The sequence below is a fragment of the Mercurialis annua genome, linkage group LG1-X (genome assembly GCF_937616625.2).
Source record: "Mercurialis annua linkage group LG1-X, ddMerAnnu1.2, whole genome shotgun sequence".
Classification (NCBI taxonomy): Eukaryota; Viridiplantae; Streptophyta; class Magnoliopsida; order Malpighiales; family Euphorbiaceae; genus Mercurialis; species Mercurialis annua.
The window spans coordinates 49,371,454-49,395,730 of record NC_065570.1 but is presented as its reverse complement, the minus strand read 5'-3'; the positions used below and the strand labels follow the sequence as shown (position 1 = coordinate 49,395,730).

At 40.2% G+C, this 24,277-nt stretch overlaps 2 protein-coding genes across 2 annotated transcripts; both read right to left on the bottom strand.

Moving 5' to 3' along the window:
* Positions 1 to 1,544: 1,544 nt before the first annotated feature.
* On the bottom strand, positions 1,545 to 2,636 carry LOC126672410 (uncharacterized). Its single transcript, XM_050366362.1, has 2 exons — positions 2,304 to 2,636; positions 1,545 to 2,222 (listed from the first exon to the last, which is right to left on the bottom strand). The coding sequence occupies exons 1-2, from the start codon at positions 2,544 to 2,546 to the stop codon at positions 1,545 to 1,547; spliced, it is 921 nt and encodes a 306-aa protein (XP_050222319.1). The 5' UTR covers positions 2,547 to 2,636.
* LOC126679083 (uncharacterized) lies at positions 2,555 to 4,432 on the bottom strand. Its single transcript, XM_050374025.2, has 2 exons — positions 3,039 to 4,432; positions 2,555 to 2,928 (listed from the first exon to the last, which is right to left on the bottom strand). Exons 1-2 carry the CDS (start codon positions 3,916 to 3,918, stop codon positions 2,555 to 2,557), a joined length of 1,254 nt encoding a protein of 417 aa, XP_050229982.1. The 5' UTR covers positions 3,919 to 4,432.
* Between the last annotated feature and the right edge of the window lie 19,845 nt (positions 4,433 to 24,277).

Here is a 24,277-nt window from a genome sequence, read left to right as displayed (position 1 = left end):
AGTTCAACTGCCGAGCCTTCAAGGAATTTTGCAACGACTTGCACATTGACCTGCGTTTCACTTCAGTAGTTCACCCGCAGAGCAATGGGATGACCGAAGTAACCAACCGGACGATCCTAAAAGGGCTCAAGGCCAGGCTAGGGGAGTTCGATAGACAGTGGCTGGAAGAGCTACCGAAGGTCATATGGGCTTACAGAACCACGCCAAGGGCAGGCACAGGAGACACCCCGTTTTCTCTAACATATGGGTGCGAGGCGATGATACCGGTGGAAATCGGGATGCCAACTCTAAGGGTCCAGTTCTTCGATGAGGCTAAGAACGAGGAAGAACAGAAATTATGCTTAGACCTGCTGGAAGAGCGAAGAGAGCAGGCAGCGCTAAGAATCGAAGCATACAAGCAAAGAATGGCTAAGTATCATAACAAGAGAGTTAAACCCTTGAGTTTCCAAGTTGGCGATCTGGTCCTACGACGGGCAGACATTACTAAGGGAAATGCTGGAGTGGGAAAGCTCGAACCTAACTGGGAAGGCCCCTATCGAGTCACTGAGGTCGGACGAGCAGGAGCTTATAAAATAGCACACATGTCGGGCAGAGTGCTCCCGAGAACTTGGAACTCCCAGGTTCTTCGGAAATACTATCAGTAGTTACTTGTTTTCATTTTCGAGGTACCTAGGGGTTTTTTCACTTATGTTTGAGTTAGGCTTTTGTAAAACTCAAACATAAGTTTTTCCCCTCAATGAATAAAAAAGATTAAAAAGAATTCATGTCTTTTCCAAAACCCGAGCACTCTACTCGGTAAAAAATCCACGGGCTATGTGCCATCCACGGGCTATGTGCCATCCACGGGCTATGTGCCATCTACGGGCTATGTGCCACCAGCGGGCTATGTGCCATCTACGGGCTATGTGCCACCAGCGGGCTATGTGCCACCAGCGGGCTATGTGCCATCTACGGGCTATGCGCCACCAGCGGGCTATGTGCCATCTACGGGCTATGTGCCATCTACGGGCTATGTGCCACCAACGGGCTATACGCCACCAGCGGGCTAGATGCCACCTACGTACTACGAGCAATTCTCGACCCCGAGCAACAACAACTCCGGGTTGTCCCAAGACAATAGGCTATCCACGCCGAGCAACTTGCTTAAACTTGGTCTATGAATAACTAAGAACCTATCCTAGCATTTTTTAATCCCACGCCTAAGTCAAGAACCAACATATGAAAACAAGAGGCTAGAAAAAAGTCCACACTACTGGAGCCAGCTCGGAAACTAGTCTGAGTTAAGTATGCAAACGTGTTGTCACATACTTAACCAAAATTTTCAAAGATAGAAAACAAAAACATCATTCAAAGAAATAACACGAGTATAACAAAGAAAACATAGGCAAGTAAAGATCAAGATGTATATATACAAAGGAAAAAATTCATTCAAGGAAAAAGAAAATATTCAAACTTACAAAAAGAGAGCTCGAGGCTCAATATCCCAAAAATTTACAAAGAAAAAGGAAAATTGTTCAAACTATTACAAGTAATTAACTGCTGCATCAGTTCGGCCCCTGGTCTTGATCATCAGCAAGATAATCTTCGATATCTGCTGGCATGTCGTAATCTTCAGGTAGCTCCTTGGCACGGCGGTGCAACTCGAGCACGTCCAGCTTGAAATCTGAGACGTCGACATCGGCTCCGAACCGACCTCTCACGAACTCGCCGACTTGGACCTCGCCAACATACAGCATCTTCCGGAAGTCCTCATATAAGTTCTCTTCTCGGACCGTGCCTTCCGCGGCTTGGGCCTCAGCTTTCTCGGCTCGCCTCTCGGCCTCAGCCAGTTTCTTCTTCAGGTCCTCCACCGAATCTCGGAGTCCCTTGGAGGCTAGCTCATTCCGGCGAGTGACATCAGCGAGCTGCTTGGAGAAATCTTCTTTCTCAGCAGCCTTCTCAGTCTCTAGACGACTGATGTCACCCCTCAGTTTTCCCAGCATCTCCAGGTCTTCCGACCGTCGATCCTCGGAGTCTTTCAGTTTGCCCTCCAACTGAGCCACCAGCGAAGCCCCGTCCGAGGCCTTTTGTCCGGCCTCCAAGGCCCTTTGCTCGGCTTCGCTAGCCCTCCTCTCTGCATCTCGGGCTTTGGCCGCCTCAGATAACATTAGCTTCTTGGCCAGGAGCAGGTCGTCCTCGTTCTGACTAGCACGCCGGTCAGCCCGGTAAGACATTTGAGCCGCCTAAAGAACAAACATCAAAGTTACTTAAAACAACAAGGGAAATAAATCAAGTAAAACAAAATAAAAAGTCTAAGAAATTACCTGGATACAGAGGGCAGAGACCGTTGCCAGCAAATTCTCTGGTTTATAGGTCTTATAGTAGGCCTCGTCCTCGGGTAGCGTAGTCACCCGAGCAATATCCCCAGCGATGGGTAGCTCGTGAATCGATACCCGGACGCCCGGGTTGTGCTGACCAACCCACTCGGCAAACCTCGCCCGAGTTATCCCCTGAGGACAAGAAGCGGTCGTGCTAGAATCCGAGGAAACATCCGGCAGATCCGGCATCCGAGACCCTACAGCACGGGCGCTAGGACCCCCGACCTCAGCAGCAGCCCGTTGAGGAACATCCTCGGGTTGTCGGGTCCCATCACGGTCTCCGCCGAGCCCAGGTCCACAAAGGGAATGTCCCTTCTTGGTTCGGCGGCAGGGGGAAACTCCGTCTCGCCGGGCCTCTGAACTCGGAGAGGAATTGCATCCAACCCCGTAACTTGAACGCCTTCCGGAACCTCCGGAGACGTGGGTTTAGCAGCAGTTTCACCCGCTGGGGAAGGCCGGGGGACAGCCGAACCCGCAGCAGGTGCAGCCCGCGGGATTGTGGGGGTCGCAGCTCGGACAGCGGGCCTTTTTCTTTTCTTCCCAATCAACTTGGCGGGGTCCAGACTGTTCACTGCAATCACACCAAAACATAACAGAGTTAAAATATAATACAAACAGTAAGCAACCACTTCACATAACAGATAACAACAAAAAAGAGAGAAAAGAAAACAACAAACAGACCAGCGCTAGCCGCAGCTGTGCCCTTCCAGTAATCAAACAGGAGTTTAGGGCACAGGTCGTCAGCCTGTGCTTTCTCCCCAGCAGGAGCAGCATCCCGGAGCTTGTACATATCATCTCGCTCCAAAGGGCCAGGGGTATGGAACCACTTGTCGGGCTTATAACACTTAGCGACCCAGGTGGTCACCATCCCCTGGAAGGCAGTAGGGTGAGACACCTGAAAATAATCCTCCTTGAAGTCCCTCAAGGAGTCAGTTATCCCCGACACCAGCCCTCCGGCCATGTCTTTCCTCTCACCCCGGAATCGCAGATAGGCGAAATGACTCTGATCCTTCAGCGACATCAGGTACATGCAGCAGAAAAGTCGCATACTGTCGGTCACCCCAGTCTGTCGGCACAGCTCCAAGAAACAAGAGTAGTGCCGAACTCCATTAGGATGAACCTGGGATAACGGCACTTCGAAGTAGTTGCTCAGCCTCTTGAACTGCTCGGATATAGGAAACCGGATGCCAGACTGGAGATGCTCCAGGGTGAGCATAATCGTGTTCTCGGGAGGAGCGTCATTTAATCTCTTCCCCGCGGGAATCATAGACAGCTCGTACTCCTGCGGGATGTCGAACGCTTTCCGCACGGCCCTCAAAAAACCCAGGGTGCACCGCGACGCTTTGATGTCCCGATCATCAGGCTTATCACCGACAGTTTTCCTCTTTTCTTTCCCTTTTCGGGAAGGGCCAGCAGGCACCGAGGTCCCCACCTCTCCCACCTCGGCAGATTCATCAGGTCGAGGACGAACCACATAAAACTCAGCAGACGGCTCGTCCATATCCACATTGTCATCATCATAACCCACCCCTTCCTCGCGATCTGATGGGTCACCCGACATACCTAAGGACAGGGAAACAAGCTCGGATGAGACGAGTTCCACTAGACAAACAAGACAAATTTGCTAAAACTTGAAATTACAAATCAAAACAGATTTCCTAAGGGGTGAAACCATCAGAACACGAAGAACACCGTAAAGAATTTCCAGATTTCTGGAAATTCTTTTCCCAAACGAAGAACACAAACAACAAAACAAAGTCATGGAATTCAATCAAGCAGATCATAACACACACATGGAAACATTAACGAACAATGATGCACAAGAATAGAAGTCAAGCATATCAAACACAACAAACAGTTTGAAACATAAATCAAAATCATCACAACAGAAGAAACTTACTTGTTGCAGTAGAATAGGCGATTTCCAGAAAAGAATGAAGAAGCGTAAGACTAAACCACAACACTGGGATGAATCCTTGAAAGAGAACCACCAGATTATGCTTCCAAAACAGCAACTGAAGAAACCTTGTATCGAAGGAAAAAGGGAAACCAGAAATCAGAGAAATCAGAGAAACAGAAAACGAAAGACAAAAACTGAGAAAGAAAGTGAGAAGTTTTGAAGAGATTTGAAAAATTAAATCTTGTAACTGAAAAAGAGAGGGAAAACAAAGAGACACGCTCACATTTTCTCTCTCCTCCCACTCACAACGTTTCCTGGGAAACCGCTCACGCCATAACTGCAGGACACGTGGACCCAGCGTAGACAGCAAGCAACCGCCACCTAGGACAACGGTCACAACAGCTGTCAGATAAGACATCTCGACAGACAGGTCCTTTCACACACCATATCAGCCCACCATCCCCCTGACAAGGGGCTCGGTGTCAGAGATCACCCAAAAACAAAGCAAGCACGCCCAGACTCACGTGACCTAATAACTCGGATAACACTACCATCTCGGACATAAATATCCGACACACTGGGGGGGGACTAGTGATAACGTAGCACATCTAGTAGGGGCGAAGCAACCTCGCCAGGAACGAACATCGCTAAGTCAAGCATTTCACCGACCTGGTAACAATGTCCGACCTGCTTGAAATCATAGAACGCATGACTTGGGGGGTCACCGGATCGATGGGAATTCAAACATCATCCGAGACAATCATGCCTGATAAGGTCGGACCAAGAATCCTACCCGAGCTCTGAAGTATGTTCAACTCAGACCTAAGCCGAGCTCCGAGCTCTTGAGCCCGAAAGACTGGACCATCTGGTTCGAGCTCTGAGCTACTCTCATATGCAAGAACCATGATAACTTGACTCCCAAGTTATCCGGGCTTCAAGGCTTGACCGGGCTCCGAGGTCCTGCCCAGGAGCGCTCACTCGTGTACCAAATCCTGGGACCACAGAAGATCTTCTGACAGGTACGTGAGGAATGTTCCCTCTGACACACCTAACAACCCGTGCCTCCCGCAGGGATATTCTACCACGTCAGCATAACTGATTTCTGGGACCACTGGGCTCACAGCCTGCCAGCAAGGCAGGTTTGTCCTTAAACCCTAACTATAAATAGAGGGTTTAAGGACAAACCCTAGGTAATTTCTTTTTCTCTACTAAAAATACACTCTTTTCCCTTCTTCTTCTTGCTCTACTTCAAAACCTTACTTGAGCGTCGGAGTGAACGTCCGGTGACCCCCACCGGAGTTCCTTCTGACCTCTGTTTGCTTGTGGTGTGCAGGTCGGTCAAGCTCGGATTCAGTTTAGTGATTCATCAGTTATCAACTATATTTTCATGTCCATTCTATCTAGTATACTAGTTATTATATTTTTATCAATTGAAACTACAATTCAAATTAAGATTATATATAAAAATTAGTAAATCATTTTAGTTTATAGAATTGATAAGAAATAAAATAGATATTCAAAATTAAATAATTATCCCTCACTTTAAATCAAAATTTAGATGAATAGTAATAATTTTATGAAATTATAATTCTATACATTATATGAAATACGTACTATCTTAAAAATAATATATTTAAATAGTTTTTTCCATAAAAATAGATATGATCTTAGTAATCGTAGATTCCAACCCAAATAATTGTACGTAGCTATGGATTCCAATTATTTTTACTATAATGATATATTATAGTAATTATTTTTTGTTGTACGTATGTATGTTTAGATAAATTTTATTTTCTACAAAAAATATAAATTTTTAATAAATAATAAAATAACTTTGGGAGTGAAAATGGTAATTTTGTGTGATGTGGTGAGGGGATTAATAACGAAGGTACAAATTAATTTAATGAGGGAAAGATTCATAATTAAAATAGGAATTGATGTCGGGATAATAACGATTTTATGACAGAAAAGTTGTGGTTAAAACTGACATTTGATAAAAATAAAAATACCGTTAATATCCTGTTACTGATAGAATAAAATAAAATGAATGAATTTTTCAATATTTCATGCCAAGCTGAGGAGGTATATTGATCATTTGCTCATTAGAATTGTAATGCCCCAAAATAATTAATTATCTAATTGGACCACGTGTCCAGTTTTGAGTCGCAGAAGTAGCAATATTGGAAAGATTTCCGATAAATAAGTTTTAGTAGGTCGGTTTTAGAAAAGATTATTATGGAGAAAATTTATATTATATTTCAATTCTAAAGTTAGAATTGGAATTAAATGGAAAAATGACGAGAAAAGTCTAAAATTGGGCACAGGGACCAAAGTGGTAATTTAGCCACTTTGTGTCAAAAATGGAAACATTGGATTTTGACGGGAAAGTGTTAATATCGAGTTTCGTATTATTTATCAGGGATAAATAATACGTATAAGTCGTGATAAAAGAGTTTAACGATTTAGCTATGGACTAAATCGTACGATTGAAAAGTTTAAAGGATAAATGATAAGAAACAAAAAGAACAAGGACCAAAGTGAACCTTTAACCAAGAAATATAAGAAACCCAAATTCAAAGAAAGAAGATCAGAGAAGGATCGAGAGAAAACAGAAGCCATCGCCGATTTCCGTCGTTTCGCCGCCGTTTCTCCGTTCGACGTCCGATTCAAGCGATTCAAGCGGCGATTTCTTCAGAACCGAAAGCCCTATCATCTCTGGCCCTCAAATTAAGGTAAGAGGTCGGGTTTTGGCATGAAAATGATGGTTTTGTAGGCTGTTTTTATGAGATTGTGGTTTTGGGTTGAATTTGACGTTTTTGAAGTTATTATGGCGTTTATGAAGAAACCGAGATATGGGTATTGACTAGGGAAGCGTTTAGCACGTCGGGGTTGTGGCGAAACCCCGGAAAACTTGATTTCCGGGGCTGTGCACGTGGTGCACGACCGTGCACCACGGGTGCACGAACGTGCACTAAAAGTGCACGAACGTGCACCTAGCAAGGTGCACGAACGTGCACCTGAAGTGCACGAACGTGCACTCTTTCCGGGTGCACGAACGTGCACTGGAAGTGCACGAACGTGTACCCCTGAGGTGCACGAACGTGCACTTGGTTGCACGATCGTGCACCCACCGAAGGGCACGCCCGTGCATTCCGACTTGCCCCACGTGTATGCAAACGGTATTTAACTTAGGTATTCGACGTTTTGAGTAATTTGACTCTAAAGGACGGGTTTCGGACTTTGAGAATTATTGATCTCAAGATTAGCTCGACGTTTTAAATGAATTATAATAATGGAAAACGTCAAGAACGTTAAGCGATTCTCAACTATGAGAAATAGTATTCGCTAAGTCGTTTATACGACTAGAGATATTAAATACGTAAATAAGTGTAAAACAAAACTAAATCCTAAAACTTAAAAGTATTATACGTATAAGAATATGAGAATCACGTCTAACTATTAACGATTTATCAGACGTGTCAGCGAGTAGTGAAGTCAGTAGAGGCGGACTAGCAAGAGCGTACTATCAGATCGATCATATCATTTCTTGGATTGCGGTCACTGTGAGTTGCACTTTACTTTCGTGTATTATCGATTAATATTATGTTGATATCATACTATATATATATATACTGTTATATGCATCGCACTATATATATATATATATATGAATTGTTGATATGCTACATGTTTTGATTAAGTTTTAATGTACGAGAACCTAGTATACGATCCAACGAAACTAGCTACCTATTGGGTGTCAATAGGCTGTGTGATCACCAGTAATCGAGTCAGTCTAGCGTGTCTGACTATAAGATATGATTTGAGATGCATGCATGGTTTGATTATGAAAGCTATGATATGAATGCTATACGAGAGTGAACTCGGTTACAGTGTAACCTGAGCCCCGTATCTAGTAGGTTGGACCTACCAGTGGGTTGGACCCACCTCTTTGGGATTAAGAGATATGTTCTGACTGACGTGGTTGAACGTGAACGCTCCCGGGTCAGACTAATGGAATCAGTATGATTTGAATAATAGTGAGTTACGTTATGTTTCAGGATTATAGTTTCGAAAGGATCGAGTACTTGTTCATATGTATTTTTATATTGATATTGATTTGAAATGCGATGTTATGTTTTTAAAATAATACCGTTAATAAACTGTGAACTCACTCAGTATTTCCCCAAATACTGACCCCTCACCTTTGATGTCTTTCAGGTGCTTAGCTTGTGGACTTAGCTAGAGGCCAATTTTGGAGTGCAGAAGTCATCTGTATATGTTAGTTTATGACTTCTGTTAATGCTGCAGTAGTGGTCCTGTATCAACAGAATAGTAGCCTAGTCAGCAGTTCATTTTGATTGTATATATCAACTGCTGTATTTGTTTATATGCTTCTTGATAGGCTACGTGTTTTGTATATGATCCACGGCCCCAGATGCCGGTGTGATGTTTTGAGACACTAACTGATGTATATAGTACCGCGAGGCCAGTTCGTACAGGGTACGGTAACTAGAGCCCGCGAGGTTAACGGAACAGTTAGTGTAAATGTTTATATGTGTTATATATTTGCTTCTGTTGTGTTACGCTGTTTGTTTATATTATTTGCGAAAAATAAATTGTGATTTTAGGCTTGCTACGGGTTCCGGAGCTACCACTCCCGTTCCCTAGCGCCGGTTGCGGCTCAATATTTTGGGTCGTGACAATGTTGGTATCAGAGCAGTTTGGTCCAGTTACCACTGCAAGGTTGTTTCAATGCTTGTTTGAGAGCAGTTTGGTCCAGTTACCACTGCTAGAGTTGTCTGATTGTTTGTTTGACATGGAGTATTTGTCAGTAAGTATACCTAGGAACTACTGCAGCAAGAGTCAGACCGTGGTTGTCTGTAATTGTGTTATGTGTGCATTAGTAGTACGTGGCATTACGCGCGCGAACCAGGACTATTAAGTTAGTAAGTGAATAGTATCTGTTTATACGGACGACGAACACAATTAAGTATGTATTGCTTGTGCTAAGATATAGAAGGTGGTTACATGTTTGCAAATTATGAGCAATTGAGAGGGTTAAGTATTTGCTACTCGCGCTGCGATTGTTAAGTGATTATCTGCTTGCGAATTACGTGCAGTTGGATTAAATGCTAAATGTTTACAGCATTATATGAGCTGATTTTGGAATTGCGTGTGAAATGGGCTCAGATGGTCGCTTACGTTCGAAATTGTTTCTTTTCAGCATGTCTGGGCAAAACGGAGCTCAGTCGCATGCTGATGAAGAACGGGAGGAAGCGCCTCCTATATTTCAAAACGGGTTTCATAATGAAGTGGGCGAACCATCTGGGGTCCATCAGAATGGATTCCACGCAAATCATGGAGCATCGCCAGAAATATATCAAAATGGCTATATGTCTGTATCGGAGATAGGTAGTTCTTCTAGAAACCGAGTTAGAGTGCATTCACCGGAGATAGAGTACAGTGAAGAAGAGGAAGAGGAACCGGGGGAACATCCGGAAGAAGATCCTGAAGAAGACCCTGAGGAGGATCCCGAGGAGGATCCAGAAGAAGAATTAGAAGAAGAAGCAGAAGAGGAAAATCCTCAGGAAGAAGAGTATGAAGAAGAAGAGTTAGATGAATTAGACGTCGAGGAATACAGAGGTGACTATTTCTGGTCAAGTGTGCGGAGATACCGCAATCTGAGGGAAGATGCGGACATAGCTAACGGTCAGGCGCAAATAGCTTTAAATCAGGTTAGAAGGCAGATGTGTTCTTTTTCTAGAGGGATGTTGACTGTAGGAGCGTATTCTACTGACTTTCTGCGGATGGCAGAGGGAGTTCCTAATCTGAACGAAGACAATAGGACCATTAATCGTAGATATGTCAGGGGTTTAGGACCTCAGTTTGATGAGCTGTATGAGCACGTGGACGAACATTTCAGCACGCTTACTACGATGGCCCGTAGGATTGAAACAGAGCATGAATGGTCGGGTGATCCGATACGACCTTATTACTTTAGACGTGAGTACCACCCGGATTACGTCAGTACGTCCTCCAGAACTACAACCAACCCCTATTTTGTGCAGAGAGGTGGACGAAACTCAGGTAGAACAGTTAGGGGTCGACATACTGGCGTAGTTATTAGGGAACCTAACGTTCCGCGTCAGGCACCTCCAGGTATTAGCAATTTATATGCTTTCAGTAATTGTGTTTATGTGTTTGTATTATTGTGTTTATACATTTGCTGCATTGCATAGTAGAATGTCAGTAATAGGTTTTGCCTTATGAGATAATACCTTAGAAAGCGAGAATCAATAGGAAGCGTTGTAGTTAAACACGCGCCTAATAAAAGAACATATAAACATAATTCACAAAAATAATAATATAATATATACTACACAATACATTTGTAGCGAACGTAATTCCTATATTACGTTTTAGAATTTGAGAAAGAAATGGATTGCTTACAGGAAGTCGATGTGAAACATCGGTATCTGCGTCTGTATATGACGTAGAATAGAATGTTGCAGAAGTGAATATGATGATTACAGCAATAGAAGATTTTGAATTTAATTGAGTTATCGGAGATATGGAGAGAGAAGGAATGTAACAGAAGAATAGTCTGTAAATGACAGCAGTACAAAAATCTGAAATATACTTAATAAGTATAAAGAAAGCCGTTAATAGTCGCAGAGCGTATAATCTAGAGTAAGACTTACGATTTTATGAAGATTTTGAAAGTTTTTATGATTTTTCAAGGCACGATTGTGCTCAGGCATCGCATGTGACATTGCATAACCACGATAGAAATGCATAAAAGAATGATTTTCAAAATTTTAGATCATGCATCATATCTTCGTAATAGAAAAAGAAACTGCGATTTTGAGCAACTCCTTGGTGATGAGAGATATCATCACTCTGAGCAACAAATTGTACTAACGACTTCAAACGATTTATGAAAAGTGATTTAGAAAGAGCTGCGCAGCCAAAAGAAGTTTTAAAATCGTGTTGTTCAGTAAGTAAACTCGGATGTAAAGCCCTGCGACAAATAATAAAAGATTCTTAACAAATAAGAATAAACTTGTGAAAGAAACTCCAATAAAAGAATAAAGCCATGTTAATAATTATTGCAATTAGGCTAATGAAGCCAAGGGAGAATATGAACAAGGAATTATCGTCGGGAAGCATACGCAGCTGAGTTGCGATTCACTGGCAATACTTAAGGATACGATATTTATCCTTATGATAAAACGAAGGATGAAATGATAGAGAGTTATGTTATAAGAAAGAAACGTAACGATTACGCAAGGACGAAGAATATAACGATTATTCTTGTGGTGAAATGAGTAGCATAGTAAACGAGGGACACAATAGAGAAAAGAAATTGAAAGTATAAAGGATGAGAAGGTGATACTATAAATGATGAAGCAGACGATTTTGCAAAATGTGAATGTGATTTTGCAAGATATGAAAGTTAGAAATTTGATAGATCAAAAGAAACAATGATGCTATGAGACTGATATTAAGTAAAGTTACTAATATCAGCATTAAGAATTATAAAATCACGTTAACAGAAAGGAGAAAGGCACACGTATAGACGTACGTGTCAGTAATTATAAGAATGGTGGATGATATGAAGAAAAATGTAAAGGTAAAATGCAAATACCTCAAAAATTTAGTAAGGTGATTGGAAAGTGAAAGTTCTAGAAATACGTCGAAAGGATTGTCAGAATAGAGCAGCAGCAATAGAACGGCTATAAACAAAGGAAAGACGTAACGAATATAACAAGTAAAAGACAAGACAAGAGTTGATACTAGTACAAAGAGACCAAGATATTTGAAGACGATTAAAATCAAGATTTAAGTGCTAAGAAAGCATAAAGTGTATAGGACGACAGTGAGTTGAAATTATTCCTAGACTTTAGGAATTGTAAAGTAAATGGAGTATAAATATTAGAAACAATCGGAAAACCCTTCAAAAGAAGACAAGAGATAGAATAAGAAAGAAGTTAAATGAGGGTTAGCTAACGAGAAGGATTCTCGAAATAGTCAGACTTAAAAGAAACATGCGAGATTCTTATGAGGTTATTACAAATAGAGAATCGTGTTATAAAGGAGAGACATTTTTGACTGACAAGTCAATTAATGACTCGAAGGGATCTTTAAGGACTAATCAGAGAAAGTCAAGAAGATAAAAATATGGATAGTATCGATCAACGAAGACGATCGTATAAGCTATACGGTTAAAGTCAACACAAAGAAAAGTACATTTAGCAATGGAGAATGTACGAAAGATCACGACCAATAGAACAACATAAAATTCACAATAACTTAAGCAAAGCAAAGAAAAGTTGAAAGAAGCAAAGGAAGTATCAATCTCAACTACGTTGAGAAGTAGTAAGGATTAAAAGCCATAGATTGTGCTTATAAGAGAAAATACTCATAGAAGTATGAATGAAGTAAGTACGTCATTAAAGAGGTAGCCGATACGTCATGATTATTCACGTATAAAAGAGACAAATAGCGACTCGATGATGATTAAGAATGAAACAATAGACTTGAAGGATACCGAGCGGGGATTAATCGACGTTAATAAGGACAAAAGAGAGATCGCAACCAGTAATACAAGACGTCAGGACTATAATATCGGTGATACGCCTTGAGCCACACTATTTTAGAAAGATGATGAATAGAACAATGGTAACAGTAAGAAGATTCTCAGCTATGCTACAACAAGGGACTACTATAAGCAAGATAGATAATCGATTAATGATAAATATGAAATCACAGCTATACGTAAAGAGCTAAGAGCTAAGTAAAAGAAAAAGACATGACTGACGCGTAGTAATGAATGTCAAGAAAGGTATAAGAATAACTGTAACGTCCCAACAAGTTTTATGAAAATTCGAGGACGAATTTTTATAAGGGGGGAAGAATGTAATACCCCAAAATAATTAATTATCTAATTGGACCACGTGTCCAGTTTTGAGTCGCAGAAGTAGCAATATTGGAAAGATTTCCGATAAATAAGTTTTAGTAGGTCGGTTTTAGAAAAGATTATTATGGAGAAAATTTATATTATATTTCAATTCTAAAGTTAGAATTGGAATTAAATGGAAAAATGACGAGAAAAGTCTAAAATTGGGCACAGGGACCAAAGTGGTAATTTAGCCACTTTGTGTCAAAAATGGAAACATTGGATTTTGACGGGAAAGTGTTAATATCGAGTTTCGTATTATTTATCAGGGATAAATAATACGTATAAGTCGTGATAAAAGAGTTTAACGATTTAGCTATGGACTAAATCGTACGATTGAAAAGTTTAAAGGATAAATGATAAGAAACAAAAAGAACAAGGACCAAAGTGAACCTTTAACCAAGAAATATAAGAAACCCAAATTCAAAGAAAGAAGATCAGAGAAGGATCGTGAGAAAACAGAAGCCATCGCCGATTTCTGTCGTTTCGCCGCCGTTTCTCCGTTCGACGTCCGATTCAAGCGATTCAAGCGGCGATTTCTTCAGAACCGAAAGCCCTATCATCTCTGGCCCTTAAATTAAGGTAAGAGGTCGGGTTTTGGCATGAAAATGATGGTTTTGTAGGCTGTTTTTATGAGATTGTGGTTTTGGGTTGAATTTGACGTTTTTGAAGTTATTATGGCGTTTATGAAGAAACCGAGATATGGGTATTGACTAGGGAAGCGTTTAGCACGTCGGGGTTGTGGCGAAACCCCGGAAAACTTGATTTCCGGGGCTGTGCACGTGGTGCACGACCGTGCACCACGGGTGCACGAACGTGCACTAAAAGTGCACGAACGTGCACCTAGCAAGGTGCACGAACGTGCACCTGAAGTGCACGAACGTGCACTCTTTCCGGGTGCACGAACGTGCACTGGAAGTGCACGAACGTGTACCCCTGAGGTGCACGAACGTGCACTTGGTTGCACGATCGTGCACCCACCGAAGGGCACGCCCGTGCATTCCGACTTGCCCCACGTGTATGCAAACGTTATTTAACTTAGGTATTCGACGTTTTGAGTAATTTGACTCTAAAGGACGGGTTTCGGACTTTGAGAATTATTGATCTCAAGATTAGCTCGACGTTTTAAATGAATTATAATAATGGAAAACGTCAAGAACGTTAAGCGATTCTCAACTATGAGAAATAGTATTCGCTAAGTCGTTTATACGACTAGAGATATTAAATACGTAAATAAGTGTAAAACAAAACTAAATCCTAAAACTTAAAAGTATTATACGTATAAGAATATGAGAATCACGTCTAACTATTAACGATTTATCAGACGTGTCAGCGAGTAGTGAAGTCAGTAGAGGCGGACTAGCAAGAGCGTACTATCAGATCGATCATATCATTTCTTGGATTGCGGTCACTGTGAGTTGCACTTTACTTTCGTGTATTATCGATTAATATTATGTTGATATCATACTATATATATATATACTGTTATATGCATCGCACTATATATATATATATATATATATATATATATATATATATATATATATATATATATATATATATATATATATGAATTGTTGATATGCTACATGTTTTGATTAAGTTTTAATGTACGAGAACCTAGTATACGATCCAACGAAACTAGCTACCTATTGGGTGTCAATAGGCTGTGTGATCACCAGTAATCGAGTCAGTCTAGCGTGTCTGACTATAAGATATGATTTGAGATGCATGCATGGTTTGATTATGAAAGCTATGATATGAATGCTATACGAGAGTGAACTCGGTTACAGTGTAACCTGAGCCCCGTATCTAGTAGGTTGGACCTACCAGTGGGTTGGACCCACCTCTTTGGGATTAAGAGATATGTTCTGACTGACGTGGTTGAACGTGAACGCTCCCGGGTCAGACTAATGGAATCAGTATGATTTGAATAATAGTGAGTTACGTTATGTTTCAGGATTATAGTTTCGAAAGGATCGAGTACTTGTTCATATGTATTTTTATATTGATATTGATTTGAAATGCGATGCTATGTTTTTAAAATAATACCGTTAGTAAACTGTGAACTCACTCAGTATTTCCCCAAATACTGACCCCTCACCTTTGATGTCTTTCAGGTGCTTAGCTTGTGGACTTCGCTAGAGGCCAATTTTGGAGTGCAGAAGTCATCTGTATATGTTAGTTTATGACTTCTGTTAATGCTGCAGTAGTGGTCCTGTGTCAACAGAATAGTAGCCTAGTCAGCAGTTCATTTTGATTGTATATATCAACTGCTGTATTTGTTTATATGCTTCTTGATAGGCTACGTGTTTTGTATATGATCCACGGCCCCAGATGCCGGTGTGATGTTTTGAGACACTAACTGATGTATATAGTACCGCGAGGCCAGTTCGTACAGGGTACGGTAACTAGAGCCCGCGAGGTTAACGGAACAGTTAGTGTAAATGTTTATATGTGTTATATATTTGCTTCTGTTGTGTTACGCTGTTTGTTTATATTATTTGCGAAAAATAAATTGTGATTTTAGGCTTGCTACGGGTTCCGGAGCTACCACTCCCGTTCCCTAGCGCCGGTTGCGGCTCAATATTTTGGGTCGTGACAATGTTGGTATCAGAGCAGTTTGGTCCAGTTACCACTGCAAGGTTGTTTCAATGCTTGTTTGAGAGCAGTTTGGTCCAGTTACCACTGCTAGAGTTGTCTGATTGTTTGTTTGACATGGAGTATTTGTCAGTAAGTATACCTAGGAACTACTGCAGCAAGAGTCAGTTTAACTTTTAGTATACGATGTGGTATAATGTTAGTGTAATTTTTATCTAATATTAATATAATTTTAATATATTTTGATGAGCATACTCTTGGTAAATTGTTGGTATAATTTTAGTATATTATTAATTTAATTTTTACTATACGATTTGACGTAATTTTGATAATTTTTTTATTTAATATCAAAAAGAATTCAGTATGTTTTGATGTGTATAATATTAGAATAATATTAATATACTTTTAGTTTATTAGTATACTGACATTACATCAATAATATACACCGTATGTTTATAATTATTATTATTTTCTGGTATTTTTATAAATACTTTTAAAACTAAAATTTTTATAAAAAAAAAATTAATAGGTATTTTTTTATTTTTTTTATAAATAGTGTAATTTCCTCATATTTTTTTTATGTAACAAGCCCACGGAATCTAATTATTGAAAAGCGTTTGCTATCCAGAGAAAAAGAATCGACTGAAAGGGAGGAGACAATAGCTTGTGTTTATTTTTCTTGCGTTGCTTGCCGCCATGCACCTACTAGCTAGCTCAACCACCATGTAAATCATGAGACTCGTCTCTAATTAATATATTCCTACAACAATAAGTGTCAATATTATAAGTAGTTGAGTGGTTTTTTTTGGCTCAATTCAAACTTTGAACTATCTCTTTTTATGTCTTAATGTTCTTCAATTTACTACACAATCCAGTCAAACCATAAACTTTTCATTTTGTATGACTAGTCAAGCTTGTACTTTATTATGGAATGTTCTCAATCTCGTTTTAACTTATTCGATTATAGTAGGAGTATCATTTAATTCGTAATGCTCTTTTAAACAAAAAAAAAAAAAACAACAAACAAAGTACTTAATCAAGCAGACGGAGTGTTCGAGCCCCAAACTAAAATTAGACATAAAATTTGGTTGTTCGGCTAACATGTGAGCATGCATATTCAGGGGCGGAACTACGTTAAGGCTAGGGTAGGCTTAAGCCCGGGCTGCCGTCGGAAATTTGAAGGTCAGAGGCTTGAAGGGAAGAAGGCGTCGCGTGGTGAAATTTCAGGCTCCTTACTGTTTCAGCCATGGCTGCGGCTACTTGTTAGAGGAAGAAAGAAGGAAGCGAAAAAAAAGCTGACTTGTTTTTAGGTTAAAAAGAAACGTTGTCGTTCCATTTAATTTTTAATTATGGGACATTTTGGCCCTTTTCTATCTTAAGAATAATATGGAGATGGGCTACATGGCCTTTTTTTCTTGTAAAGTAGTCATATTTGGCCTTTTATCTTAAAGAATAGTAAGAATATCCGTTATATGTGGATAAAAATAAAAGAATTCGTAATATGGCCTTTATTTTTTGTAACGTAGTTCTATTTGACCCTTATATTTTAAAAAACAGCCATAAAGGATATAACTTATGCAAATTCATTTTCCTCCAATACCACATATTAAAGGAGAATTAATTTTTCAATTTCAAACCAGCTCAACAATTCTCAAATTAACCCATCAATTTTCAAATCATCAAGTCTCGATTAAATTATAAATATTTTTAACTTTTTACAATTTTTTGTAATTTTTTAATCTAATTTTAAATTCTTTAACCTAAATATCTCTAATAAATGCAATAAAAAATTGCTAATTCTAATAATCCTCTGATCATTTTCTTTCTAAAATTAATCTACTTTCAATTTTGAATAAGTTTATTTTTATTTGTGTTTATTTATGTAAATTAATTTAGTCATGAAAAGTGAAAAAAATTAATTAGAATACAACAAGTGATTATTTTTTTTATTTTTATCTTTTCTATAATTTATTTTATTTTATTAATTGATGAATTTCGTTAATGGATGTTTTATGAATATTTAAAAAATGTCTTAATGAAACTATTCAAATTAGTTTGGAAGGATATTGTAATATTTACTATTTTCTTTTATTAATATAATTTTGTTGCAAAATGATGTTTTATATTTATCATTTATATGTGGTTTAGTCTGGGGTGTAAACGAGTCGAGTCGAGTTAAGTCGAGTATTGAGAAGACTGAGATTGACTTGGTTATTTTCGAGTCGAGTTTTTAGTTTATGTATCGAATATTTCTCGAGTTTAACGAGTTTAATCGAGTTTCATTTTATTTAATAAAATTTAAATCAAAATTAAATTATTTAATAATTTAATAACATTTAAATACTATATTCCTTTTTATATATAAACAAATTTAAATTATATGTTTTATATTTATTTTTAATAAAATATATTAAATATTTAAGGTTTAAAATTAAAAAATAATATATCAAACAGACCATATAAATATATAAACGAGTTTATTCGCGGGTTTTCGAGTCGAATATCACTAAAATTAAGATTGACTAAGTTACACCTCTAGTTTAGTCCGGGCTGAAAAGAATTTCTGGTTCCGCCACTGTGCATATTTGCTTATTGTTCAATAAAAACTATGGAACTAGCATAAAAACTACGGAACTAGCATAAAACTCACCGAGTAAGTTCCTACAATTTTGAATAATACCACCAACGTACGAGCGATCTTTTAAATACTAAGAACGGCTTCGACAAACATTAAGGAGTCACTTTCAAAAATAACATATTGAGACGCATGATTTTTAATCCACAATAATGCTTCCCTTCCCACTAAGAGCCTCGGCTATATAATAACGGGTCCAAAAGGGCAACAAAGGTAGAGCCATGAACACTAATAAAATTACCATCTGAGTCGCGCTTAACACAACCTGCCCCAACCCGATTAGCTTGACTAAACATGACTGCATTTGGATTGCATTTTAGATATCCTTCTATCTGGTGCAGATTGCCAAATAACTAAGGTTTAAATAGCCGTATTACAGCCTTGCGTTGGCGACGAGAATAAGTTTTTCCACACAAAATTGTTCTGATTGCTCCGAATTTCCCATGGCATCATTAAGAGAAGTTACATAAGTTAGCTCAAATATTTGTTAGGCTTAATTACTTAAAAACCACCCACCTTGTAATTTTTTTTCATTTATACCATGACCTAGGAAAATTTTCAATTGTACCCTATTTTTGATTTTTATGTTTCATCTCTACCCTAATGAGTTGAATTGACCTATTTTTTTTTTAAAAAGTTTACATTAGTCCTTCATTTTTAACTTATATTCTAATAAAACGTTAACGATAATCATTTATGTATCTTGTTTTTAATATTTTCATCTTTAAATTAATAAAATTATCAAAAAAATTACTCTTGGGGTACAAACGAAACATAAAAATCAAAAATAGGGTACAAATGAAAATTTTCCTAGGTCGTGGTATAAATAAAAAAAAGTTACAAGATGGGTGGTTTTTAAGTAATTAGGCCTATTTGTTAAACCATTGTCGAATATCACCATAAGGAAGACGATGAAAGTGAGAGCGAATAATTTTGGTATCAATATTTGCGAAATAATTTGACGAACTACCGTCAAATTTTTATGAAATTTGGACATAGTAATTTTAATCAAGCGGGACTGATTTGGACCTAAAAAATCTGTCGGGATTTATTAAAAATAAAATATAAGTCGAATTCGAATAAAAATTATATTTTTATTTGTTTTATATTTTATTGGATTTTTAGATAAAGTTTGACGGAATTTGAAATTAGTCTCCATTTGAACTACGGACAACTAATTAAAATCAGAGTTAAAGTGCATGATTAAACTAGTACTAATTAGTACTTTAGCCAATTAGTATATATTTAATTTCTTACAAAGGAAATGAGTGCAAAATGGTTGTGCATCCTCAAGAGGATGAACGGTTTTAGTTGTGGCCGGAGTATATGGTGGCTGGTATACGCGATGGTAGTGGAAAAAAATTATAGTTTTGATTAATTAGAGTTTTAATTAGATTAAAATAGAGTTAATTAGAGTTTTAATTAGATTAAAATAGAATTAATTAGAGTTTTAATTAGATTAAAATAGAATTAGTTATGATTAATTAAATTAAATAAATGAAATTCAGAAACTCACTTTATGAGGGGTTTTCTGATAAGGAAACGCTAGTTTTGGGTTTGTTTGTACCAAAAACTGCAAGAATAATTCATTTGATATTTTTGGGGGTGAATTGATCCTTTGTTCCTTCAAAATTACATATGCTTTCAGGATACTTTTCTGTACTCAGTTCAATTACAAATTGGGTTAGGCTCAGAATACTTTGTAGCCCAACTTTGTTTAATTAACGCGTTTTTAAAGGGGCATTTTACAAGAGTGCTTGAATAAGTGATGAGGATTGCATTCATACTCCTGTAATCTTTTTTTCGGCACTTATACGCTTTTTTTGTTTAAAAGTTGACAAATATGTTGCTACCCTTATTTGACTATTAACCTGACATGTGGATATAGACTTTGAGCTAGCTTTTAATTTTAAATCACTCACCGTTTTATATATACCTATTTTTTTTATAAAATAAAAATAAAATAAAAATTAATTCTTTGTTTTATATAAATCATTATCTTTTAACCAACTACTTAATGTATATGAATTATTATCTTTAACCAATTGTTTACACCGGCCCAGGAAATTACCGGATAAAATTTCATGTGGGCTTATCAGGGATTCAGGCCCAACGAAAAGCCTGTTTATTATTGCTTTTTCTATTTTATAGGAATTTGTAGCTCATTAGGAGTGATTCTCTATTAGAGTTTTAGTCTTAGTTGGATTAGGAGTCTTGATTGTGAGGAGCTATAAATAGCTCAGAGCTTCATTATTTTTGTATCAACAAATCAATCAATCAAAAACCAAGCCCAGTGCTTTTTATCTCGCAATCTCCGGATTGTTTTAATTTAGGAGTAGTTTTCGGTATTAATCTCGCCTGAGTTCATAACTCCCAGATTATTACTCTTTAAATCACGTGGTTAAGTGTTTTTAACCAAACAAGCCCTACGAATATCTACATAGGTTCGTTAAAGCATCAAACCTCAAACCGATCCCGATTATAAATTCAAAGATTCGAGTCCGGAATATTTCCAGGCGAACATCTTTTGGTGACTCCACTGGGGACCAGTTTATGGTTAGCACAAAAACGGACTTTAAGGACGATTCCAGGCACGCTCGGTCCATACGCCGACAACAACGGAAGGAAGGTGACATAGTAGACGAATCAGATTCGGATAGATCGGAAACCATGGCCAAAGACAAACAGGTGAACCAATCAACAAGGTGCCGAATACAACGGATACCGAGGGGAACCTGCCTAAGGACAAGATCGACCACGCGACCGATGATATGATAGACTACTCACGTCAGCTTCCTCCCTCTCGTCCTTCTTTATCACAGGCCGACTTCTCGGCCATGAGGGGCGAGATAGCGCAGGAGAACAAGCAGATGTTCGACGGTGCTATGCATCAGATGTCCGAAGTAATGAGGAACATCATGGCCGACCAAACGTCGGTCCAAAGGCAGATCCAAGGGAACTTGGACGGCCTCAACAAGGCAATGGAAAACCTGAGGCGATTATTTTCTGGGCAATCCACCGCCGATCAGGGGTACAGAAGGGCCGAACAGAACCAAACACCGAGCCGTTTTGGTCAACCAGGTGGTTCGGCCGAACAACAACCCAACAAGATGGGATATACATATGGTTCCATTAAGCTTTTGACGAGGAACGAGGCCGAATTCTCAGGGAGGGCCGATCACCCGGGGGCAAGCTCGTCAAACCCACAAGGCGAAGCTAGACCACAAGGGGGAGCTACTGGAGCCAACACCCAGGAGCCCAACGTGGGCGAACGATCATGCTCTGAGGGAGGCGATCCAAATATATACAATCAAGGGCAACTCGTGGACATGCTAGAGAGGCTCGGGGTGGACCTGCGACCTATGCCTCGCCCATCGTACATGAAACCATATCCAGACTGGATCGACAAGTTATATCCTTTCCCAAGGGGGTATAAAGTGCCGGAGTTTAGTCTATTTTCAGGCGAGGAGAAGGGGCAATCTACGGTTGAACATGTCGTCCGGTTTTCGGCCCAATGCGGCGAAGCAGCTGCTCACGATTTCTGGAAGCTCCGGCTTTTCGCCAGCTCCTTGACAAAAATGGCGTTTACGTGGTACTCTAGATTGTCGCCCAATTCGGTGGACACGTGGAAGGACCTCGAAATCCTCTTCCATGAGGAGTTTTACAGGGCACCACCTGATGTCACCCTGGCCGACCTCGCCCGAATCTCGCAGCTACCGAGCGAATCGGCAGAAAAGTATATCGGCCGATTTAGAAACCTCAGGACTAGGTGCTCCACCAAAATGTCAGAGGCCGATTGCGTACCGATGGTGGTAAGAGGGATGAGTTTCGCCATGAGGGAGCATTTCGAGGGCCATAGGTTTCGTGACTTGTTCGAGCTAACGAACAGGGTGACGAGCTACGAAAGACTCCTCCAGGAGAAAGAACAGAGGAGAGGCGCATCTAAAGGGACCTATTACAAAGACCAGCTTGACGTGGCCGTGGTGTCCGACAGTGAGGATAGCGGTTCCGAAGATGAAGTCAACATGGCCGAATTTTTGGGAACGAAACCCCTGGAATGTTCGGCCTTGCGAAAGCCTGACTTTGTTAAGAGAAATAAAACTGCGGTGGTACAAAAGGAGTATTCGTTCGACCTGACCAAAGCGGACGACATATTTGATGCCTTGTTGAAGGATGGACAAATCGCCTTAAGCGAAGGTCATGCAATTCCACCGTCGGAGGAGCTGGTCGGTAAAGATTATTGCAAGTACCACAATTCCTGGAGGCACAGCACGAACAATTGCGTAAATTTCAGAAACGTGATCCAGAAGGCGATTAACGAAGGAAAACTTCTGTTCCCAACAAAGAAAGAGGCCGATGCTAAATACGTGTCTATTAACACCGTTCGGCCCCACTTTGATAGCTACCTAGAGCAAGGGCAGATACAAAGCAAGTGGAACCCTAGAAGACCCAAGCCGAGAGTAGAGACCGATGGTTCAAAGTGGCGAGGAGAAAAAGGACGACCTCAGCAACAGAAGAGGAAGCGATACAGCTCGCCCACTGCAGATATGACTTGCCCATCATGCAGTACGTGTTTTAAGGTCAAGGGAGGCGAGAACACGAGGAAGCATCCCAAGACCTTTAAACCGAAATCGCCCACAGAGCAGTGGCAGAGGCATGAGCCACAGCGGAGGCCTACCACTAACGTATTCAAGAGGATATTTCGGCCAATGGAGGAGACCCCTCGTATGACGAAAACCCAGAAGAGGCGAATGCAAAGGCTGCGACAAGAGTCGCGGGCGAATCACGGGGCAGAATCGGATCACAGAGAGCAGCGCGGAAATAGGCCAATAGTCGAGAGATTGGGGGCAAGGAACCAGGCCGATATGGATACCAAATCGCCTGATAGGCGAAATGCCAAGGTAAGGAGGGTATGGATGCCAAAAGGCGAGAAACAAGTGACCGATGTGGCCGTCACGGCAGTAGTTCACGAGGAGGACGAAGATTCCAGCGGACGATCGTCCTATAAGGACGTACTCGTATCGCATCAGGGTGGCCAGCTTAAAGCAAGATTGCCCAAAGACCGCGAGGTCGTCGTCTCGCACAAGAAGGGAGTGTTGAAAGCTTAGGTCCCGGTGGTGAGGGACGAATACGGAGTAAAGGTGGTCACGCTCCCCAACTCATACAGAAGTAAGCCAGGGCAGAAGGCGACATTGGAAGGCGATGTAATCGTGCCGGAAGGAGATAGCGCCGACAGTACCGCGGTAGTATCTCTTAGCAAGCCTCCAACAAGGATGACTAGGCACATTCGGCCATTGTACATCAAGGCCGATTTGAACGGGGTATCGATTAACAGGGTCCTTATTGATAACGGGGCTGGCGTTAACATACTACCGGCGAAAATGCTCAAAAAAACTGGGCATAACGCGGGATCAGCTTGACCCGACCGATGTTTACATGACTGACTTCGCGGGAGGCGAGACGCCGGCTGAAGGGTACATCACCCTCCGAATCAAGGTAGGGCGAGTAGAAACCGAAGAAGGGTTTTTCGTGGTCAACGCCCGGAGCAACTACAACATTTTGCTCGGCCGCGATTGGATACACTCCAACATGTGTATACCGTCGACCATGCATCAAATGCTCTTCATATGGCGAGATGACGGCGAGGCTGAAGTTGTTCAGGGCGACCCCAACCCCTTCGGCGAAGACCACAATGTGCTTGAAGCGCGTTTATATGATGAGGAAGTACGCAACATACAATCCCTCAGTTCAAAAGGAGAGACGAGCGTCCCTCGTCTGCTTGTTAACTCAGATCGGCCAGTATCAGTGACCCTCGGGGGCAAAGG

Bases quoted from the DNA above. Each gene is read 5' to 3' on its own strand.
- LOC126672410 (XM_050366362.1), bottom strand. From the start codon at position 2,546: ATGCCGGATCTGCCGGATGTTTCCTCGGATTCTAGCACGACCGCTTCT. The intron at 2,223-2,303 runs GTAATTTCTTAG...TTTGTTCTTTAG, and splicing joins TCTCTGCCCTCTGTATCCAG to GCGGCTCAAATGTCTTACCG.
- LOC126679083 (XM_050374025.2), bottom strand. From the start codon at position 3,918: ATGTCGGGTGACCCATCAGATCGCGAGGAAGGGGTGGGTTATGATGAT. The intron at 2,929-3,038 runs GTCTGTTTGTTG...GTGTGATTGCAG, and splicing joins CACAGCTGCGGCTAGCGCTG to TGAACAGTCTGGACCCCGCC.